This window comes from Dendrobates tinctorius, unplaced genomic scaffold (genome assembly GCF_039654945.1).
Source record: "Dendrobates tinctorius isolate UK_male_01 unplaced genomic scaffold, ASM3965494v1 ptg000084l, whole genome shotgun sequence".
In the NCBI taxonomy this organism is placed as follows: Eukaryota; Metazoa; Chordata; class Amphibia; order Anura; family Dendrobatidae; genus Dendrobates; species Dendrobates tinctorius.
In genome coordinates, this window is record NW_027361752.1 from 21,363,556 (window position 1) to 21,383,363 (window position 19,808).

Sequence of the window (19,808 nt, forward strand, 5' to 3'; positions counted from 1 at the left end):
CATCAGTATGTGGTGTGGAATAGAAATGTGTGTAAAAAAAAAAATAAATAAACTTTTTTTAATTTTCAAAATATTCATGAATTGCTGGCTTATGCCGTTCCCTAACATTCAGTGTAAACCTCCGATGAGGGGTTGCAGTACCTGACAGACTCGTTTAGCAGGGACCTGCGGGCTTTCATCTGTTTCCTAAACATGTAAACCCGGAACGCGGCTTCCACAATCATCACACGTCTCGCCTCGGTTATTTCATTTTCTCCAGAATTATAAAGCTCGGCTACAGGAAACCACTGGAAAGAGAAGATCTCGTAGAGCTGAATGGCGATGACTCTTCTTACAGCGTTATCCCAGCATTTGAAGGAAACTGGAGGAAGGAAGTTATCAAACAAGACAGAAAGGTAAAGCTCTGCAATTACATGATGCTAAGGGATTGCTTGGCATGGCATCAAGGGGATGTCACGGGTGTGTCAGAGGCTGCAGACAGTCACACAGCATCTGTCTGCAGAAGGTCTCTGCGGTTGGCCTTACAGACACCTTCCTAGTCCTTCTGACTCTTGGACCCAGTGACAACCTCCCCCCGGCTCTAATTGACACACCAGGACTGGTGTTTATAGACTCTCAGCCTGCTACTGGGAATTGCTGGAGATATTTCCATTTCACCTATTGAGGCTTGGAGCGGATAGCAGTCGGCTATCTTCCTCTTTAGTGCTGCTAGAAGACTTCTGTGTTACCTCTCTGAGTCTACTCAAGATAAGTAATCCCCTTGTTTGTCTATCCCAGCTGTCTTTAGTTGTAGTGGGGATTTACTAGTGCCTACCACATCCTTCCCTAAGCAGGGCTTATTGCCAGGGTCAGGCAGGGATTAGGTTCCTGTTTGGCGATAGGTGCCGAACCTATCTAGGGACGTTTAGGGCAGACAGGGTGACTTTAGATCTGCTTTTGGGTCCTCACTCCCCCTTTCCCTAGTGTTGGACTCCTTTTACCCTCATCCCTTAGTGTTGCACTAAATTTTTCGTACACTGTGTAACAGGGGAGCACTAAAGGGCTGTATGTATCGGTGAACGTACAGTACACTGCACTACAGTAGTATTGTACCTGCAGTCAAACAAATTCCTTAAGGCAAATAAAAAATGTGAATAAGATGGAAAAAAAACCAAGAATTAGAATATTTACCCCCCACATTTTCCTATTTTACCTACTATTTATTTCTCATATTGTGCCCCCTTTTTATATGGTCATAAAAGACTTTAAGGGGGCATGTCAACATTTAACTACTTTATTTCTATCTGATTTCCACTTTAACTGGGGCTGGTATATCAGCCCTAGTTACAGGGGAAATTCAGTCTCTTGCTTGCATAGCAGGGCTGATCTAGGTCTGCAAGGTCCCAGCAGCTCCTGCTCTCTCCCTACCTGTGCGGTCACATGACCACTGGATTTTGAGGATGAAGCGCTGTTAGCACTTCCTATGTGCTCTATACAGTACTTGTTCAGCTCTGCGTATGCAGTGATGGAGAAGGCATAGACGGTAATAAACCCTCCCTGCCTTCTCTGTGGGAAGCTTGGCGGTATCAGAGAGTCAGTGCACTGCTGCCACAGCTGGATGTTCACGTGCAGCTGCTCTACTATGCAGTGACGTTTTAGAAGGTCGCCGCAGAGTATATTGCGGACCGCTCAGATGTTTATAATCTATAGGCGATCCAGAAGTAGTTAAGATGAGTATTTAAGGAGTCCAGCTATAGAGTGAATTATCTCAGGAGTGTGTTCAGTTTCTACACACCCTGTTTGACCGCTGCAACTTGTACTGAGTAGTGTGAGATCTCAGCAGGGAAGAGAGACACTGAGGAGCTGTCAGTCAAGCTAGGTAGTCGGAGGTTAAGTTTACACTTTCATAAGGTTTTTCAGGCTTTCTAACCTGGATTTTCAAAGAAAATGCATAAGCCTCATCTGGTCTTGGAGATAACATATGTAGTTTTTATTGTGAAATCAGGTCTTCTGGCCTATTGGTTGGCCAGGATATATAAAGTCAATTTTCGGTGTTTACTTTCCCAGGATTCTAGGTCCAAAAAGGCATCTTTGGTGCTGGCATTGTGGCACACATTCAAGTCCTCGCTCATCCAAGTGGCCCTCATGAAGGTAGTGGCTGATGTCCTGGCGTTTACAAGCCCTCAAATATTGAAGTGAGTAAAATGCTTTTTCGGCTCCATCATTCTGTTGTGGTGCCATGGTCTCTGCCTCCGATGACGTGGGTTGTGATAAAAGCTTTTGAATCCAAGCATAATATAGGCAGGTGACTGAGGCCATGACACTGCTTTCGCAAGATATACCGTATACACATGACTGCTATATGGCGTCAGCTACTTTTTCCGCCTTTTGCATTGTAATAAGTATAACCTGGCTGTAGTGTCTAAGTGAAATGAATCATGTTGGGGCCTCAGGCTGCTGCTTCCATTTTCCACTGTACTTTACACTGCAGCTCTCCTTGTTTAGATTATTTAGAAATTATTAGCATATTAGGTTGTCATTTCTGTCTTGAATAGTTATCAGATGCAGAAATTATAGTGCAACTGTTCATTTAACTTTTCTTTTCATAAATCAATTGTGCACATGAAAATAGGCAACTTTGTAATATATCTCATCAGAGAAATCTGCTTCTTTCTCTTCTTGGACTGATCTTTCATTGTCAGTATATGGGTAAAATGTGTAAGTAGTGAAGACAGAATTTTCTATTACTGAGATAGGAGATAAGTTGGTGCTTATAAGATTCTATGGAGAGAGGGGTGGAGCCTGAGGCAGTAACTGACATTCAAGTTCTCCAGAAATGACAGTTATAGTTCTCCATAGAATTTTATGAGCACCAACTGTCTTCTATCCCAGTAATGGGGTTATCTGTATGCACTGAAGACACATTTTACCTGTGAATTGAGAACTTTGAAAATTACTGATCAGTCCAGCAGGGAAAGAAGTGGATTTCTCTGATAAGATATATTGCCCAGTTGTTTTTTTTCACGTGTACTATTGATTTATATTAGAAAAAAAAAAGCAATAATGTTGTTTTAATCTTTAGGCTCTTTGTGTTTTTACTTGTTCCCAGGAGTATGATTGTGTTCTGCGAGCACCCCGCGGATGGGGTCAGGACCGGCTATCTGCTTGCACTCGCTCTTTTCATCGTCACCATCCTGCAGACACTCATCCTACAGTTGTACCAGCGTTTTATTATGCTGACTGCGGTGAAGTTAAAGACGGCCATCACTGGGACCATATACAAAAAGGTGAGTTATATCACGCGTGGCTGGAGAATATTGCTCCCATACATGTTACCCGTGTCCTGCGTGATACGTTGGTAATATTGCAGGAAGATCACTGAGTGACTAAGGACATGGCACTAACTGCTTCCCTGGGCGCTGGTATAGCCGCCATGTACTACTAGGGTCTGTTTAAAAAAAAAAAAAAAAAAACCAGTTAAAAAATAAAATAAATGCATATGGAATGCTGCAAAGGCAAAAAAACAATGGTGGAATTGTATTTTATTTTTCTCCCACCATTTTACTCAACTTTTTCCCCACGGTTCAGTACATTGTACGGTACAGTGAATTATAGCATTCAAAATTACATCTCATGATAAGGTTATTTCAACGCAAAATTAAAAAAAAAAAAAAAAAAGTTATGGCTTTTCGGAGGAGGTGAGGAAAAAGTGAAATTGCAAGAATAAAAAATAGCACAGATGGGAAGGGATTTTAAGTTCCTTTTTAAAGACAGAGCCTCATTCTCAGACCTGTGGGGGGTATAGCTTTTGGTACCATTTTCCACTCCCAAATGGTGCCTGTTGAATATACCTTAAGCCATGTTAATAAAATGAAGCTCAAAACAAAAAAAATTCATTTATTTTTTTTAAATAAAAAATTGGCTGTGGCATAAAGGGGTTAAATATAGCGGTGTGATTATGGTACTGTGATAGGAAAGCATTGTGTGGCCTGGCGTGCACCAGGTGCCCTGCCGCGGCTCAGTGTGACACACCCAGGTGTAGACGGCATGAAACACAAGACGGCGCCGTGATGTAACCTGCTCCTCTGCCCGGATTCATTATTTATGGGGGGGTTCATTATGTAACTCTAACGAAGTATACAACTTTTCTGATGTTTGCAAAGCTGAAACTCCGCTTTATGCTTCTCTGTGCGCAATCGTCCTTTTCTCTGTAGTTTTTAGTTTTGGGGGTGCAGATGTTACAAAGTCTAAAGTCCCACTGCTGCAGACCCCAGTATGATCACTGGCACAGGATAGGTGGGGGGAGTCACGCCTCTGATAATAATCAATAATAACCGCTTTACAGATCCCGCAGAGGATGTCGCCCTCTTATCTGGGATCATAAACAGCGCATCATCCTCCTGATGCACAACTCCATGTCAAATGTCAAAATATTACTTCTAATGGGGTTTTACCAAAACATGGCTACTTCTAGAAATGGCCCCGTTTTTATTTAAATGGAACTGATCTGCAGTACCACAAACATCCCGTACACAAGTGTGGCGCTGTGTTTGGAAGAAAACATCCATGGTTTTCTAATCTTGCCCAACCACTTTAATTGCTAATGCACACAGAGAGGGATGAAGCCTGTAGGAGTTAGCATAAATTTTCACCTTAAAGGGAATCTGTCCACAGGATTTCACACCCCAAACTGTATACATGATCTTTTTCAAAGTCCAGCAATACCGTTACATGGCCAGTCCGATTCTCCCTTACTGAGAAATCGGTGTTTAAATTGATATATAAATGAGGGTGAAAAACTATTGTAGATCTGAAACCTCTGTCACTCCAGCTCTACTCTCTGCCCAGTGCCGCCTCCATCTGCTTGACTGAAGATTCCTTTTGTTTGACGTCATACAGAACTGAGGCTGTTAGGCAGGGAATAGAGCTGGAGTGACAGGCTTCAGATCTACTATAGTGATTTGCATATCAATTTAAACACTGGTTTCTCAGTAACATAGGAACATGCTGGCCATGTAACGGTATTGCCGGACTTGTCTCTGAAAGAGATACAAGCACATTTACATAGTTTTGGGTTGGAGTGAAATCCTGCTGACAAATTCCATTTAATTTCTGCAATTTTGTAATGTATGACATTAAATGTTTTTGTTTTTATAAAGAGGTTGTCCACTACTTTAACATTGACCTATCCATAGGACAGTAGGACAGGTCATTCAATATCTGATCCGTGGGGGTGCAAGACATGGCGCCTCCATCGATCAGCTGTAATCGGGAACGGTGGTGGCTAGGAGTGCTCAGTTATGGGGCTGCTCCGTCTGCTGCTGATAGTGGCCGCGGACGGATACTGCACATCTGCCCCCTATTTATTTGGATAAGAAGTGGAAATTCATTACATGACTGCAGCCACTATCAGTTAGACGGAGAAGTTCTGACAACCACCAGCACATGGAACAGCTGATGGGCGAGGAGGGGCCGGGTGTTGCACCCCCACTAATCAGACATTATTGACGTGTCTTACGGATAGGCCATCAGTAGGGATGAGCGACTTAGCCTTTTTTAGGGTCGAGTCGGGTTTCATGAAACCCGACTTTCTCAAAAGTCGAGTTGAACGAAATTGGCCGACTAAAAGTCTGATCTCTCTCTCCCTCTCTCTCTCTCTCTCCCTCTCCCTCTCCCGCATTCATCACTTGACCCCTGAGTAAGCGATTTGCAATCAGTGCTCAATCCTCATGGTGTGTATATTGCACACCACTAAAAGAATTCGGCAAGCTACAGGAGGGTTTGCCGAAAACTTCCTCAGGAGTTGTACAATCTCTAACCCTTGCACATATTATATTTTTTATACTTACATAGCGCCATTAATTCCACAGCACTTTGCAGATATTATCACGGTCTCCCCATTAGGGCTCACATGCTAGGTTCCCTATCAGAATGTCTTTGGTGTGTGGGAGGAAACCCACGCAAACACCGGGAGAACATGCAGAAGTTGTCCTTGGTGGGATTTGGTCCCAGGACCCCAGCGCATTTTAATTATGACCCAGATTGATTGTGTCACTGGGTCCATCATGGAGCCACATGATGGATTTCATCAGTAAATAGGGGAAGTAGTCACAAGTTGTGGTGTGGCACTGCTGATTCATGCCCGGACAGACCAGTCATACGGCTCAGCTGTGGCATCGATTCAAGTCATTTATATGAAAGGTTATATTTATTACTGCCGTCTTTTATGTTGTACACCGCTCCTTCTATTTTCTGAGGCTTTTTTCTACAAGTGCTGGTAAAGTTTTGTACAGTAGAGAAGCCCCTGTGGCCATTTATGAGAGCAGGAAGAAAAAAAAAAGTCTCTCTCTGGCTGATTGTTGCGACTATTGGCCTTTGTTTCAAGTTTTTATACTTTGCACATTTAAAAATAAAAAAAATCTTATTTCTTTATCGCCTTATTGGGGGACACAGATGACCATGGGTGTATGCTGCTGCTGCTAGGAGGCTGACACTATGCAAAACAAGAAACTTAGCTCCTCCCCGGCAGTATACACCCACCGACAGGCACCAAGCACCTCAGTTTGTGCTTAGTGTCTGTAGGAGGCGGACCGGGATCTCCCCAGAGCCGCATTTAATCCTTTTCTTTTCAGGTTTTAGTTGTGTTTTTTTTTTAATGATTTTCCCTTTCTTTTCCAGATACAGCATCAGGAAACGGGATGTGAGTTCATCCTGCTTTTCCTATTAATGCGGCTGAGCGAGCAATGTGGTATTGCCCACATCGCAACTCTCAGGCCCGCAGGCAGGACCTTTCCCTATCACCTTCGGGTGCTAGGGTCCGTGTCAGCGCTCCCGGTCCTCAGTATTCAGCCCACAGGGAGCCCGGGAGCGCCGTCGCTAGTGAAAGCTGAGGGAGCGCTTTCACTTTCAAGAACGGTCCTCCCTCTCCCTGCGCGCGCTTTCTTCGCGCGCTTCTGCAGCCTATCTCAGGGCTGCTTTCATTTCAGCCCTGTCAGTGTCTTTAACCGCCCCCCTCCCCACTGGGGTCTCAGCCAATCGCGCGGTGCAGTGGCTTAGCTCCGCCCACCGCCAGCGTTCCTTCCTGGATTGCCGAGCTTCTTCCTCCTTCTCTCCGGACCTTGCCTGGGGGACACATCGCTAGTTTCTTCTGAACCTCGGTAAGCTGGACGCTGACTATCCCTGACGCCTAACTTGGCTTCCCCCCCGCAGTTTTCCTCAGGTAGTGTTTTCTACCACTGAGACTTATGCCCAACCCTGCAAGAGCCTTCTGCTCCAGACCCACCGCTACTCACTACGCCTGCGCGCGCTGTAAAAAGAAGTGGGCTTCGGGTCAGTCGTCTCCCCTCTGCCCGTCCTGCAGCCCTTCCACCATGTCTGCCCCTCAGGAGCACTCCGAACCCCGGGCGGAGACCACTGCACCCCCTGAATGGGCCGTGGCGATGTCTCGGTCAGTTTCTGAGCTGACAAAGGTGTCTCAATCGCTGGTCCAGGTCTTAGAGCGGTTACCTCAGTTATCTGCAGTCACCTGTGCACCGACCGCCTCGCATAGTGAGTCGACAGCACCGGACCGTGGCCCTCAGACGGACAGACCAGGTAGGGGCTCTAGGAAGCGGGTCCTGTCTGGCTCTTCTTCCGGTTCGCAGGGTCCCTCCGCTTCTCTCAGGCTACTCTCCTCGTCGCCCTCATCGGCAGACGATCCTGGGTCAGACGAGGATTCACAATCTGGATCAGACTCCGAGGCGGATGACATAGCTAGAACTCGGGAGATGGTAGATAGTCTCATATCGGCTATATACCAAACACTCAAGGTAAAGGAGGATAAGGCCCCCCCCTCAGGAATGCTCTGTTTCCCTTAAGAAGGCGAGGCCTCCATCTCGAACCTTTCCTAATAAGGATTTCGACACTTCCTTAGCCAATCACTGGCAACATCCTGAGAAACGTTTCTCAGGCCGCAAGTACTTAGATGTACTTTATCCCTTCGATGCGGATCTAGTCACGAAATGGACCAAAGCTCCCAAGGTAGATCCACCAGTTTCTCGTATTTCCTCTAAGACGGTTCTTTCCCTTCTGGACAGAGCTTCTCTTAAGGACCCATCAGACAGGCAAATAGAGTCGTTGGCTAAGTCTATCTTTGAGGCATCCGGTGCATCCCTCTGCCCTATTTTCGCATCCACTTGGGTGGCGAAAGCCTTTTCGGCTTGGGCGAAAATTCTGCGCAGGGGCATTTCAGCGGCAGCTCCTCAGGACGAGCTGGCAGATTTAGCAGACCAAATTAATCACGCAGGCAAGTACCTTCTGGCCGCCTCCTTGGACGCGGCAGGGTGCGTAGCTAGAGCTAACAGCAACATTGTGGCCGTACGCCGCATTCTTTGGTTGAAGTCTTGGAATGCGGATACCACCTCAAAGAAGTCGCTCACCAACCTGGCATTTCACGGCACTAGGCTCTTTGGCGCCAAGCTGGATCAGATAATCTCGGATGCCACTGGTGGAAAGAGCACTTCCCTTCCCCAGTCCCGTCCTAAGAGGTTTTTTAACAAGAAGGTTTCTCGGCCTTTTAGGTCCTTTCGCCCCTTCTCTCCCACAGACGGTTCATCCCAGCAGGACGGGAACACTGCTTCCAATGACCGGAGAAAGCCATCGTATAAGCCGGCCCCTCGCTGGAGATCCAGGGGTCAGCCTTCCAGGTCCTCAGGCTCTCGATCCGGAAGGTTTTCATCTAAGTGACGGGTCACCCCCACCTGGAAAGCTTTCCAGGGTGGGAGGCAGACTTTCCTTTTTCAAGGACGCGTGGCTATCCGTTGTCGACGACGCTTGGGTCAGGGAAATCATCACATCCGGATACAAAATCGAGTTTTCTTCCCTCCCAAACAGTCGTTTCTGTCTGTCTCGAACCCCAAAACAGCGATCACAGGTTCCAGGGTTCCTTCAGGCCGTCTCCTCTCTCCTTTCCGCCGGGGTCATCGTTCCCGTTCCTACAAACGAGCGGTTTTTAGGGTTCTACTCGAATCTCTTTGTAGTCCCGAAAAAGGACGGCTCTCTTCGCCCAATTTTGGACCTCAAGCTGCTCAATCGCCTCGTGAAGATCCGCCACTTCAAGATGCAGTCTCTGCGTTCGGTAATAGCCTCGATGGAGCCCGGAGAGTTTCTCTGCTCGGTGGACATACAGGATGCCTACCTCCACATCCCCATTTCTCGGCGGCATCAGAGATACCTTCCCTTTGCGATTCAGAACAATCATTATCAGTTCGCGGCCCTTCCCTTCGGCCTAGCCGCCGCCCCTCGTGTCTTCACGAAGGTGATGGCAACAGTCATGGCCATCCTTCGATCCAGAGGGATTATCATCCCTTACCTGGACGATCTCCTGATCAAGGGCTCGTCCCGCCAAGACTGTCTTCACAGTCTTCACATAACCTTGGATGCCCTCAGACGCCTGGGATGGATAGTCAACAAGGTCAAGTCCACTCTGTGCCCTACCCAGCGTCTGACCTTTTTGGGCATGGAGTTCGATATGAATCTAGCCCGAGTGTTCCTACCGAGGGACAAGTTTTCAACCCTTCGCAAGGGGATCCAGTCCCTTCGGCGCTCGAGGATCATGTCCCTTCGGTCCTGCATGAGAGTCCTGGGGAAGATGATAGCCTCTATGGAAGCAGTGCTATTTGCACAATTCCACTCTCGCCCTCTCCAACTGTTCCTCCTGTCAGTCTGGGACAAGACCTCGTTTTCTCTGGATCGCCCCATTCTTCTTCCGCTCAGAGTCAAACAATCGCTGACTTGGTGGACGTTGTCGGCGTCAGTTCTCCACGGAAGATCCTTTCTCCCGCCTCGGTGGCAGGTCATCACCACCGATGCCAGTCTCCGAGGTTGGGGGGCGGTCTACTATCAGAGAACGGCCCAAGGGCGTTGGAGCCCCCAGGAGACTCTTCTGCCCATCAACCTTCTGGAGATCAGGGCAATCTTCCTCGCTCTCCTTCGTTGGCAGCATCTTCTCGTAGGCAAACCGGTCCGCATTCAGTCGGACAATGCCACGGCCGTGGCATACATAAACCACCAGGGCGGTACTCGCAGCAGGCAGGTGATGTCAGAAGTGGCAAGGATTCTCCGCTGGGCAGAGCGTCATGTGCCGGCAATTTCCGCCGTTCACATTCCAGGGGTGGAAAACTGGGCAGCCGACTTCTTGAGTCGCCAAGGTCTAGCGACAGGCAAATGGTCCCTTCATCCCACAGTCTTCAGTCAGATATGCCAGCGCTGGGGCACCCCGGACGTCGATCTCATGGCCTCTCGGATGAACAACAAGGTTCCTCACTTTGTAGCCAGGTACAGGGATCCATTAGCCGTCGGTTACGACGCCCTAGTAATTCCGTGGTCCCAGTTCCACCTACCTTACCTGTTTCCTCCGCTTGCCCTGATCCCAAGAGTGGTCAAAAAGATAGAGGGCATCCCAGTCATCTTGGTGGCTCCAGACTGGCCGAGACGCCCTTGGTACGCGGAGCTGGTGAACATGCTCACGGACGTCCCCTGGAGGCTTCCAGACCGTCCAGATCTTCTCTCGCAAGGCCCCCTTTACCACCAGAGTTCTCAGTCTCTGAGTTTAACGGCATGGCCGTTGAGGCCGCGATTCTGAAGGAATCAGGGTTTTCCAACCGGGTCATTCAGACCTTGATTAAGGCTCGGAAGCCGGCTTCCTCCCGCATTTACAATGGGTACTGGAAGGCCTTTTTCCGTTGGTGTGACGAAAACGATGTTTTTCCACTATCATTCTCAATTCCTCCCATTCTTGGTTTCCTCCAATCCGGCTTGGATGCGGGCCTATCCCTTAGTACTCTCAAAGGCCAGGTATCTGCCCTAGCAATCCTCTTCCAGACGGATCTAGCTTCCTTACCGCAAGTGAAGACTTTTCTCCAAGGAGTCTCTCATGTGGCTCCTCCTCATCGTTCTCCGATGGATCCATGGGATCTCAATCTTGTTCTTGGCGCTCTCCAGAAGGCGCCGTTCGAGCCGATTCAGGATATCCCTCTGTCTTTTCTTTCATGGAAGGTGGCTTTTCTAATCGCCATTACATCCATCAGGAGAGTTTCTGAGCTGGCGGCCTTATCCTGTCGTTCTCCTTACCTTATCCTCCACCAAGATAGGTTTTTCTCAGGCCAGTTCCTTCTTTCCTTCCGAAAGTGGTATCACCCTTTCACATTAACGAAGATATCGTCCTTCCATCGTTTTGTCCTGCGCCTGCTCATCCTCTGGAAAAGTCGCTCCACAACCTGGATGTAGTGAGAGCCTTGCGTGTTTACCTTGCCAGGACCGCTTCCTTTCGCCAATCTGATTCCTTGCTTGTCATTTCTGAGGGTCGCCGGAAAGGTCTTCCGGCTTCCAAATCCACAATTGCTCATTTGATTCGGTCTACCATCCTGGAAGCCTACCGTCTTCAGCAGAAACGGCCCCCTCCGGGGGTGAAAGCCCACTTCACCCGGGCTGTAGGGGCTTCTTGGGCTGTGCGGCACCAGGCTTCGGCCTTACAACTCTGCAGGGCTGCGACCTGGTCGTCTTTGCACACCTTTGCGAGGTTCTACAGGGTTCATACCCAGGCCTCCTCTGATGCAGCTCTTGGTAGGAAGGTTCTACAGGCGGCGGTGGCGCATCGACCGACCTAAGCCCTTCCTTATTTCGTTCCTTTATTGCTGTTCCCACCCTCGGGACTGCTTTGGAATGTCCCATGGTCATCTGTGTCCCAATAAGGCGATAAAGAAAGAGGGATTTTGGGTTCTTACCGTAAAATCTCTTTCTTGGAGCCTTCATTGGGGGACACAGCACCCTCCCTGTTTAAGTAGTACCGTGTTGGGTCTGAGAGTCCCTTGTTGAGTTGGTACATATGTTTATGGTTTTTGGTTGCTTCTCCTACTGCTTTTTTCACCAACTGAGGTGCTTGGTGCCTGTCGGTGGGTGTATACTGCCAGGGAGGAGCTAAGTTTCTTGTTTTGCATAGTGTCAGCCTCCTAGCAGCAGCAGCATACACCCATGGTCATCTGTGTCCCCCAATGAAGGCTCCAAGAAAGAGAATTTACGGTAAGAACCCAAAATCCCTCTTTTTAATAGGTGCAGAAAATCTGCAATATCAAAAGCTCCTGGTGTGAACGTAGTCTTCTAGAATTTACCCAGTGTGTGCAGTGCACCATACCATTTCCCAGGCCTGAAAAAAAGGCATGTTTAAAAAAGGAATTTAAAAAAAAAAAACACTGCTTCAAATTTGCACCAAGAATGCCATAATAAATTGGAAAAGGCAAAAAAAAAGTAACAAAAACATGAGCTTTGCCTATTTTGATGCATAATGAAACGTAGCATTTCCTCTCCCATCTTAAAAACGACCTTTCACCACATTTTTAATGTTGAGCTGGACACGCAGTGACTGCAGAGCGGAATAAAACATTATTTTTTTTTTTTTTTATTTCACTTCTCCGTTGTGGAGATATTGGTAATCAAAGTATTTTGCACCTAATGAGTTCACTTTACTAAAGTCCAAGTGGTTATAGCACCCAGAAAAACACTTTACAAATGGTCGTGTGTTGGTAAAATAATTAGATTTTATTAAAAAAAAATACATACACGGTAAAAATGACTTTAAAAGTAATGAGACAATGGCCGCATTTTGTATCTGTGGCCATTGTCTCGTTACTTTTAAACTCATTTCTATATGTATTTTTCTAATAAAATCTAATTATTTTAGCAACACATGGCCATTTGTAAAGTGTTTTTCTGAGTGCTATGTTCTGTTTGTGCTTTATGGCCATAATACGCAGGATAATTATTGGTGTTTCTAAACTCCAAGTGGGTGTTACTGGATACTTTTCACTGGGGACTGCGCACTTCTTCCCCCCCCCCGTATAGGTTGATATCTGATGACACCCACTTGGAATTAACAAAAGTTAACTCATTAGATGCCAAATACCATGATGATCTGCAGGGGTCCGACTGTTGCGGCCCCCCCCCCCCATCAGCGGAATCATTTTCTGGAAGCCCTATAGGGAGTAGATATAGCTGTTGTCGGGTGTCCATATTGCTGTTCTCCACATACTGACGATTGGATAGGGGATAATTTGTCTTAAATAGTGATGAGCGAGCGTGCTGGGATAAGGTGTTATCTGAGCATGCTCTGGTGCTAACTGACTGTGGCTTGTTCGAATAATACATTCGAGTTCCCACAGCTGCATTGTCTAGCGGCTATTAGACAATCCCTGCATGTGTTGCAGCTGTCAAACAGCCGCGAGACATGCAGCTGTGGGGACTCGAACATATTTTTTTCGAGCATGCCGAAGACACTCGGTTAGCACCCGAGCATGCTCAGATAACACCTTATCCCAGCACGCTCACTCATCACTAGTAACAACCCTTTTTAAGTTTTGATTTTTAAGGTGATTCCCAGCCATGCAAGGTGCACCTGTCACTTTAAAGAGAGTATGCCTTACTGACTACACGATGTGTATTACTATGGAGACACATAGATCTGCATGGGAGCTGTAGACTAGAAACGAGAAAGCATCTTTAATCAAGGCTATTCGCAAATTTGCTTTTTTTATTTTGGATGCAATGAAAAATGTTGGTTTCCAAGTGAGACGCAGAATTACAAACGCCATATTCTCTGCTTTTTCAGTAATAAAATGTTTTCTTTTGTTTTTCCCAGTCCTTAAATTTGGCAAGTTCCACTCGAAGAAAGTTTACCACCGGTGAACTGGTAAACCTAATGTCATCGGACGCACAGCAGCTCATGGACCTGACCGTAAACCTCAACCTGCTGTGGTCGGCCCCGTTCCAGATCTTGTTGGCGATCGTCTTCCTGTGGCAAGAGCTGGGCGCCTCGGTTCTGGCCGGCGTGGCGGTGCTGCTCCTGGTTATACCGTTAAATGCATATATTGCTGCCAAAGTTAAGCAGTTAAAGGTACAGAATGAATAATAATCATTTTTAGTGATACATGTACATTTATTAGGCTGGGCTACGTATACTGTGGATGTGTAACCATCTAGAGAAAATTACTATATAACTGTAATGTGTAAACACAGACTAAATGCAGGCAAGATTTAGGGGTTTTGCAGCATGCGGCAATGTGGGCCAGGGCCTAACCTGTCACAATTGGTTCCCATATTCATGTAAAGCCTTTTTTTTGCAGAGGTTTATTATTATTATTATTATTATTATTATTCAGGAGTGGGTGATAAACACAGTAGTGGTGACGTGTTTCTATTATACTTTTCCTATGATTGTTACACTCCTGAATTTGGCATAGAAATATTGACCAAATACTGGACGTGTGAACGTGGTCTTACACTGTAATCAGCAGCAATAATTTTAGTCTTCTGTCTGCAGAAAAGTCATTTGAAGAGTAAAGATCAGCGCATCAAACTACTGAACGAAATCTTACATGGAATAAAGGTATGAGATGCTCTTAGGTCAAAACCTGATCTGTGTCGTTCCTTCTGCCCACACCTCATAGTATATATAAAAATGTATATTTTACGTATCCTGTAGCGCTTCATCCTTCTACCTCCCAACTCATTTTGGGAGTACGGAGCCCCCTGTGCACAACCTACATTCAGGCGCCGGGAAAGGTCAGAGAGACCCAGCGCCTGCGCACTGCAGTACTTTGTTCTGCCCTCAACAGGGCAGATAAAGTACGCCTACACAGGAGCTTGGCATGAAGCAAGCAGGATGACGACATCGCATGAAGATGGGAGGCGCCGGACCCAGAACCTGTGACGCCCATCAGACCAAACCGCCCCCGGGTGAGTATAATAAAACTAGTTTTTCTTCTCATTCAGGTCAGACCGAGAGCTTATCTACAGCATTACATAACAAAACCAATATTTATAATATAACATGTCGAGGAACAAGTTGTCACGATGATGCCTTCGTATGGTGATACCAAGGGAAGAGGAGAGTAGGTATTTCATCCAGAGCAATTCAGAACAACATCTTTCACAGAGGTCAGGTGAAAGGCATGTCACCGACTCAAAGCCGTACTGGTACTTGTATTGTAAGGATTGTAATGAATAAGAAAATGCTCACACAAGAATTGAATTTACTAAATTGATTTACTATATAAATGATAAGATTAAAATATAAACAATATAAAACTATAAATGCATATGCATTATTCATACATTACATTATTCAGATAGTCTCATCTCAGTGTCCTCTCTGTGTCTCTCTCCTGTAATCTTTGGGACACTTGCACACAGATCCATCCAACGGCTGCTGCAGCTTTCTGCTCTTTTGCATCATACCTTGAGAGATCAAATTTGCCAGCCACATCCTGAGGATTTGATATCCGCTGTCCCTCCATATACTTGTTACATTCCTGTGCCATTGGGGTCCACTTTCCTGGTAACACCCATTCTGGCAAAGATCTGATACTACTCTCAACTGCTTTCCTACTCTTAACAAACTTATTCAATTTTGCAAACATTTTTATTCAAAACAATCCCACTTCTGACACCAATTTGTATTGTAAGGGTTCCAATGGATTGTGATGAATAAGAAAATGCTCACACAAGAATTGAATTTACTAAATTGATTTACTTAATAAGTGATATGATCAAATAATAAACAGTATAAAACTATAAATACATATGCATTAATCAGAAACAGGCATTATTCATACATTACATTATTCAGATAGTCTCATCTCCATGTCCTCTCTGGTCTGTCACATACCCTCCTTTTATATGTAAAAACTTCTCTAAAGCCTTTGATGTCCCAAAGTAAGGGTACCGTTACACCTAGCGATGCACCAGCGATCCCGACCAGTGATATGACGTGGTCAGGATCGCTGGTGAATCGCTAGGTGGTCGCTAGTGAGCTGCCACTCAGGCAGATCTCACCAGCGACATCGCTGGGGACGGGGGTCGCTACTTACCTGTCAGACCCGGCGATCCTGCGTCCTCCCGCCCGGCTCCACGCGTCGCTCGTCGTCACAGCAGGAAGCGCCGCAGGAAGTGACCGACGAGGAATGGTCCAGCAGCTTCTCGCGCGATCAGCGATAACCAGCGGGGGAGCCAGTCGGAGGTAAGTATCACGAGTCTTGTAGTGTGACTTAGGATACAAGCCAAATCAGAATCTCAATTTGCAGACACGGTGTCACACTACAAGACTCGTTAAAGGGTTGATTGTGACTTGTAGGATCGCTACTACCAATAGGTGGCGCTGTAGAGTAAAAGTCCTCTTTCTTTCAGAAGAGGCAATTTGCATATTATTTTCCCAGAGGAGCATTGCACGGCGAATAAGCCTCCTTACCTTGACAAGCCACAGCTGGCATGTCACTCTCCGCAAGGAGAAACCTTACTTCTTAGACCCTAGTCCAGAGCCTCTCACCTAGCCAAATCAGATCTCATACTTTGCACTGACAAGAGCCAACAGCTCAAAACACCATGTATTAATTGGAGTTTTGAAACCATTAAAACTAAATCATAGTATACAGTACTATAAGTGCAAAAGGAAAAAATGTTAAGAGCAATAAAAAATTAAAAAAGATGGACAGTGCGGGAGAAGGAATAATTATAAAAATGAACTAAAGTTCAGGGATTCATTCAAACCCTTGGGGACCATGGTCCCAAGAGTGACGATCCATTTCGCCACTAATTGAGCAAGCAACTTCTTATTATTTCCATCCCTGATACCCAGGTGAAGAATATCAATGCACCTAATTTTTAAAGATCTTTTGTCACAATCATGGAACTCCCGAAAGTGACGGGGCAAGGTTTTCAATTCACAAGTGTTGGACGCTGTTCTGGCTGCGCCAATGTCCCTCACATGCTCCCGCACATGAAGTTCGCGGGTAGTAAGGCCGACGTATATCATGGTGCAGCCACAAGTGGCATAATATACCACATTGGTGCTGCCGCACGATATTCACCGGCGAATGTCAAAAGTCCTAGATCCGTCGGATGATGTGAACGTGGAACAGCGAATGACATTGGCGCAGGCAAGATAGTGCTAGTATTAAGGAAACTACTTGGAGTGGGGGTATAATGACTCCTGACTATAATGTCATTTAGGTTTCTGGACCTTCTGGCAGTCATGGAGGGAAAGTCGCCCAATGCTGTCCACAGGGAGGGCTCGGCCCTAAGTATATTCCAATGCTTTTTGATGATTCTTTGTGTCGCGGACGTAAGACGGTAGAGTCGCGACAATTGGTTTTAGATAAAAATCTATAAATTTACAGATGGCATCACACAGTTCTCCAATCCCCGACACAATGGGATGCCCCGGGGGGTTGAGGGCATTCTTGTGGATTTTGGGTAAGAGGTAGAACGTGGGAACTTTGGGAGACGTGGTGATGAGACCATCAAGAACCTTTTTAGGGATAACATTATGTTCAAATGCATTGAACAGGATACGCTGTAATTCCACTGAGAAAGAAGACATGGGATTAAAGGAAAGCTTAATATATGTGTTGGAATCACATAATTGGCGAAAAGCTTCACGTTCCTATAAAGTATTTGGCCAGATCACGATGTTGCCCCCCCTTGTCTGTCGGTTTAAACAAAATATCTGGCATGGACTGCAATTGTGCAATAGCCAACCGATGTTTAGCGGTGAGATTGTTATATCTACTTTTTTTGATAGATTTTTAAAATCCTCCGATACCAGACAGGTAAAGATATCATCGGCAGGACAGAGGGACAAGGAGGGAAACCTCGCGGATCTGGGTACTATTGATTGTGGAAACCTACTGTGTACGGAAGAATCTTGCTCCACAAGTTGATCCTCCAAATTCCTCAATGTCTCTCTCTCGATGTCGCTCAGCGCCTCCATGTTCTGGTGATGGTTGTGAAGCTTCCTCAGAACCAACTTGTGTGAGAACAGGTCCAAGTCTTTTAGGGCTGTAAAATAATTGAAAGCATTGGTTGGTGAAAAAGTCAAGCCCCTGCCCAAGACCTCTAATTGTACATCAGAGAGTCTATGGTCCGACAGGTTAACTACCTGTAATACTCCCTGGGATCCGGACTGGGACGACTTCCCTCCAAACGTCTTGGTTTTAGTGGACTGTCTAGTCATGACTCTTGGATTGGAAGTACCGCCAGAAGCAGAAGTGCCAGCTTGGGAGGTAGAATTTGAGGTATCGTCACTCATGGGGTCGTGCTGATGTCGATCTAGATCTTGAATATGTAGAATTCCTATAGGGTGGACGGGAGCGCTCAAAAGTGATACGCCACCTATAAACACGGGATAATTGCTTATCCTGAATGTCTCGCTTAAATTTCTTAGACTTGGTGGTCTGTATCTCATGGGCCCACTTCTGGAGTTACGCATCCACACTATCATTGCCTTTTCTTGAGTGCATCACTGGACATATTGGTAAAATTGTTTGTATTTCTCAATTTCAGTCTCCAACGTTTGTAACGTATTCTGATTCATTTCCCTCAAATGAATCATGAATCCCTTAGAGCAGGTGTTAGTAAGATCTTCCCACTTATTTTTGAATTCGTCATCGATTATAGGAAACAAGGAAAAAACTTGTATGCGTAACCCTCTCGAGATCAATTTAGTTTGTATGTGTTTGTCAAGGAACTCATGGTTCCACCACGTGCGTGTCCTTTTCCTAAGTAAATCTTTGAACTGTATAATTGCTTCCTGCGTCTCCTTAGCATGTCCATCACTGCCCATATCATTACCATCTTGAAACACCTCATTAATTTGTGCACGCCAGGTGCCATCACCTGCACGAAAATCCATCAGTGTGCTGGACAAAACTGAAAAACACAGAATAAATTAGTATATGCGAATTCAGACTCATTGTAACACCACAAGGGGATGGCTTGCCATGTGGCAATGCAAAAAATTCCCCAAGTCACTGCACTCACTTACACATAACATGAACAAACAGGATCAAAAAGGGGAAATAACGAGTGCTTTAATATATAAATATATCACAATTTTATTAGTACATAGTCAGATACAAAAATCACATTAAACAATATATAAAAAAAAGGTGCCAGACAGTAGCGCTATGGGAATAGGGGTAGGCAGGAAAGTCAACAGGTATCGCCTGGTTACAATAGTATATCCACTGATGATAAGATCATATGGGTGAAGAGTAAGGACAATCAGGCTTACTGACTAAGTGCCAATTTTTTGGGGACGCGAGCGCGCCGGACGCCTCCCATGTTCTGGCTCAGATATATTGATGATATTTTGATGTTGTGGAACGGGACTGTGCATGAGCGCAAGGACTTCATGCCATGTTTGAATGATAATCCATTTAATATTCATCTTGCCTACTCTTTTCATCCCACTAGGATTGATTTTTTGGATATCACTTTAGAGGTGGACGGTTCATGTCGGATACACACTGACTTGTTCCGTAAACCCACCTCAGTTAACTCCCTCATACATGGATTCGCATATACTGTTACACCCACGTAGCGACGGAGGGTTCAGGCTGTAATTGTTCAGTCGGTATCCTCTCATATCGACATGGCAGGACCCTTACACCTTGACGCAGTTGTCAATCAAGTCCTGGGATGGGGGTCTTTAGCCTGTTGGTTTCTGTGCGCCTGCTCACCGTAGAGTAGCAAGTTTGCATGGAGCAAAGGATTGACTGCAGACTTTCCAAACTCCTAGCCACTGGCTCAAGCTTCTTCAGCATAGTCAAGTTGGAGGCTTGCTGCAGCCCTGCGTTGGTTGTTTTTTGTCATTGTGGTGTCCACGCGTTGGAGTCCTTGGCCTCTCTACTTCCTTTCCTTTTTCTTTGCTCCTCTCCTCTCTTTCAGAGCTTTGGGGCAACTGGTGGGCGTGAGGAGGAGGAGTGTTTGGTAGGGGTGGAGGTGGTCAGAGATGTGGGAGG

At 46.0% G+C, this 19,808-nt stretch overlaps 1 protein-coding gene across 2 annotated transcripts in view; it reads left to right on the forward strand.

The window, feature by feature from the left end:
• Window positions 1–19,808, forward strand: part of LOC141097358 (multidrug resistance-associated protein 1-like) — a 122,031-nt gene that overhangs the window by 23,855 nt on the left and 78,368 nt on the right. For both annotated transcript variants that reach the window (XM_073584470.1, XM_073584469.1), the window contains exons 3-7: window positions 260–395; window positions 2,047–2,174; window positions 3,089–3,266; window positions 13,649–13,903; window positions 14,330–14,395. In XM_073584470.1, the coding sequence (XP_073440571.1) occupies window positions 260–395; window positions 2,047–2,174; window positions 3,089–3,266; window positions 13,649–13,903; window positions 14,330–14,395 (763 nt within the window). The remainder of the gene's footprint in view (window positions 1–259; window positions 396–2,046; window positions 2,175–3,088; window positions 3,267–13,648; window positions 13,904–14,329; window positions 14,396–19,808) is intronic.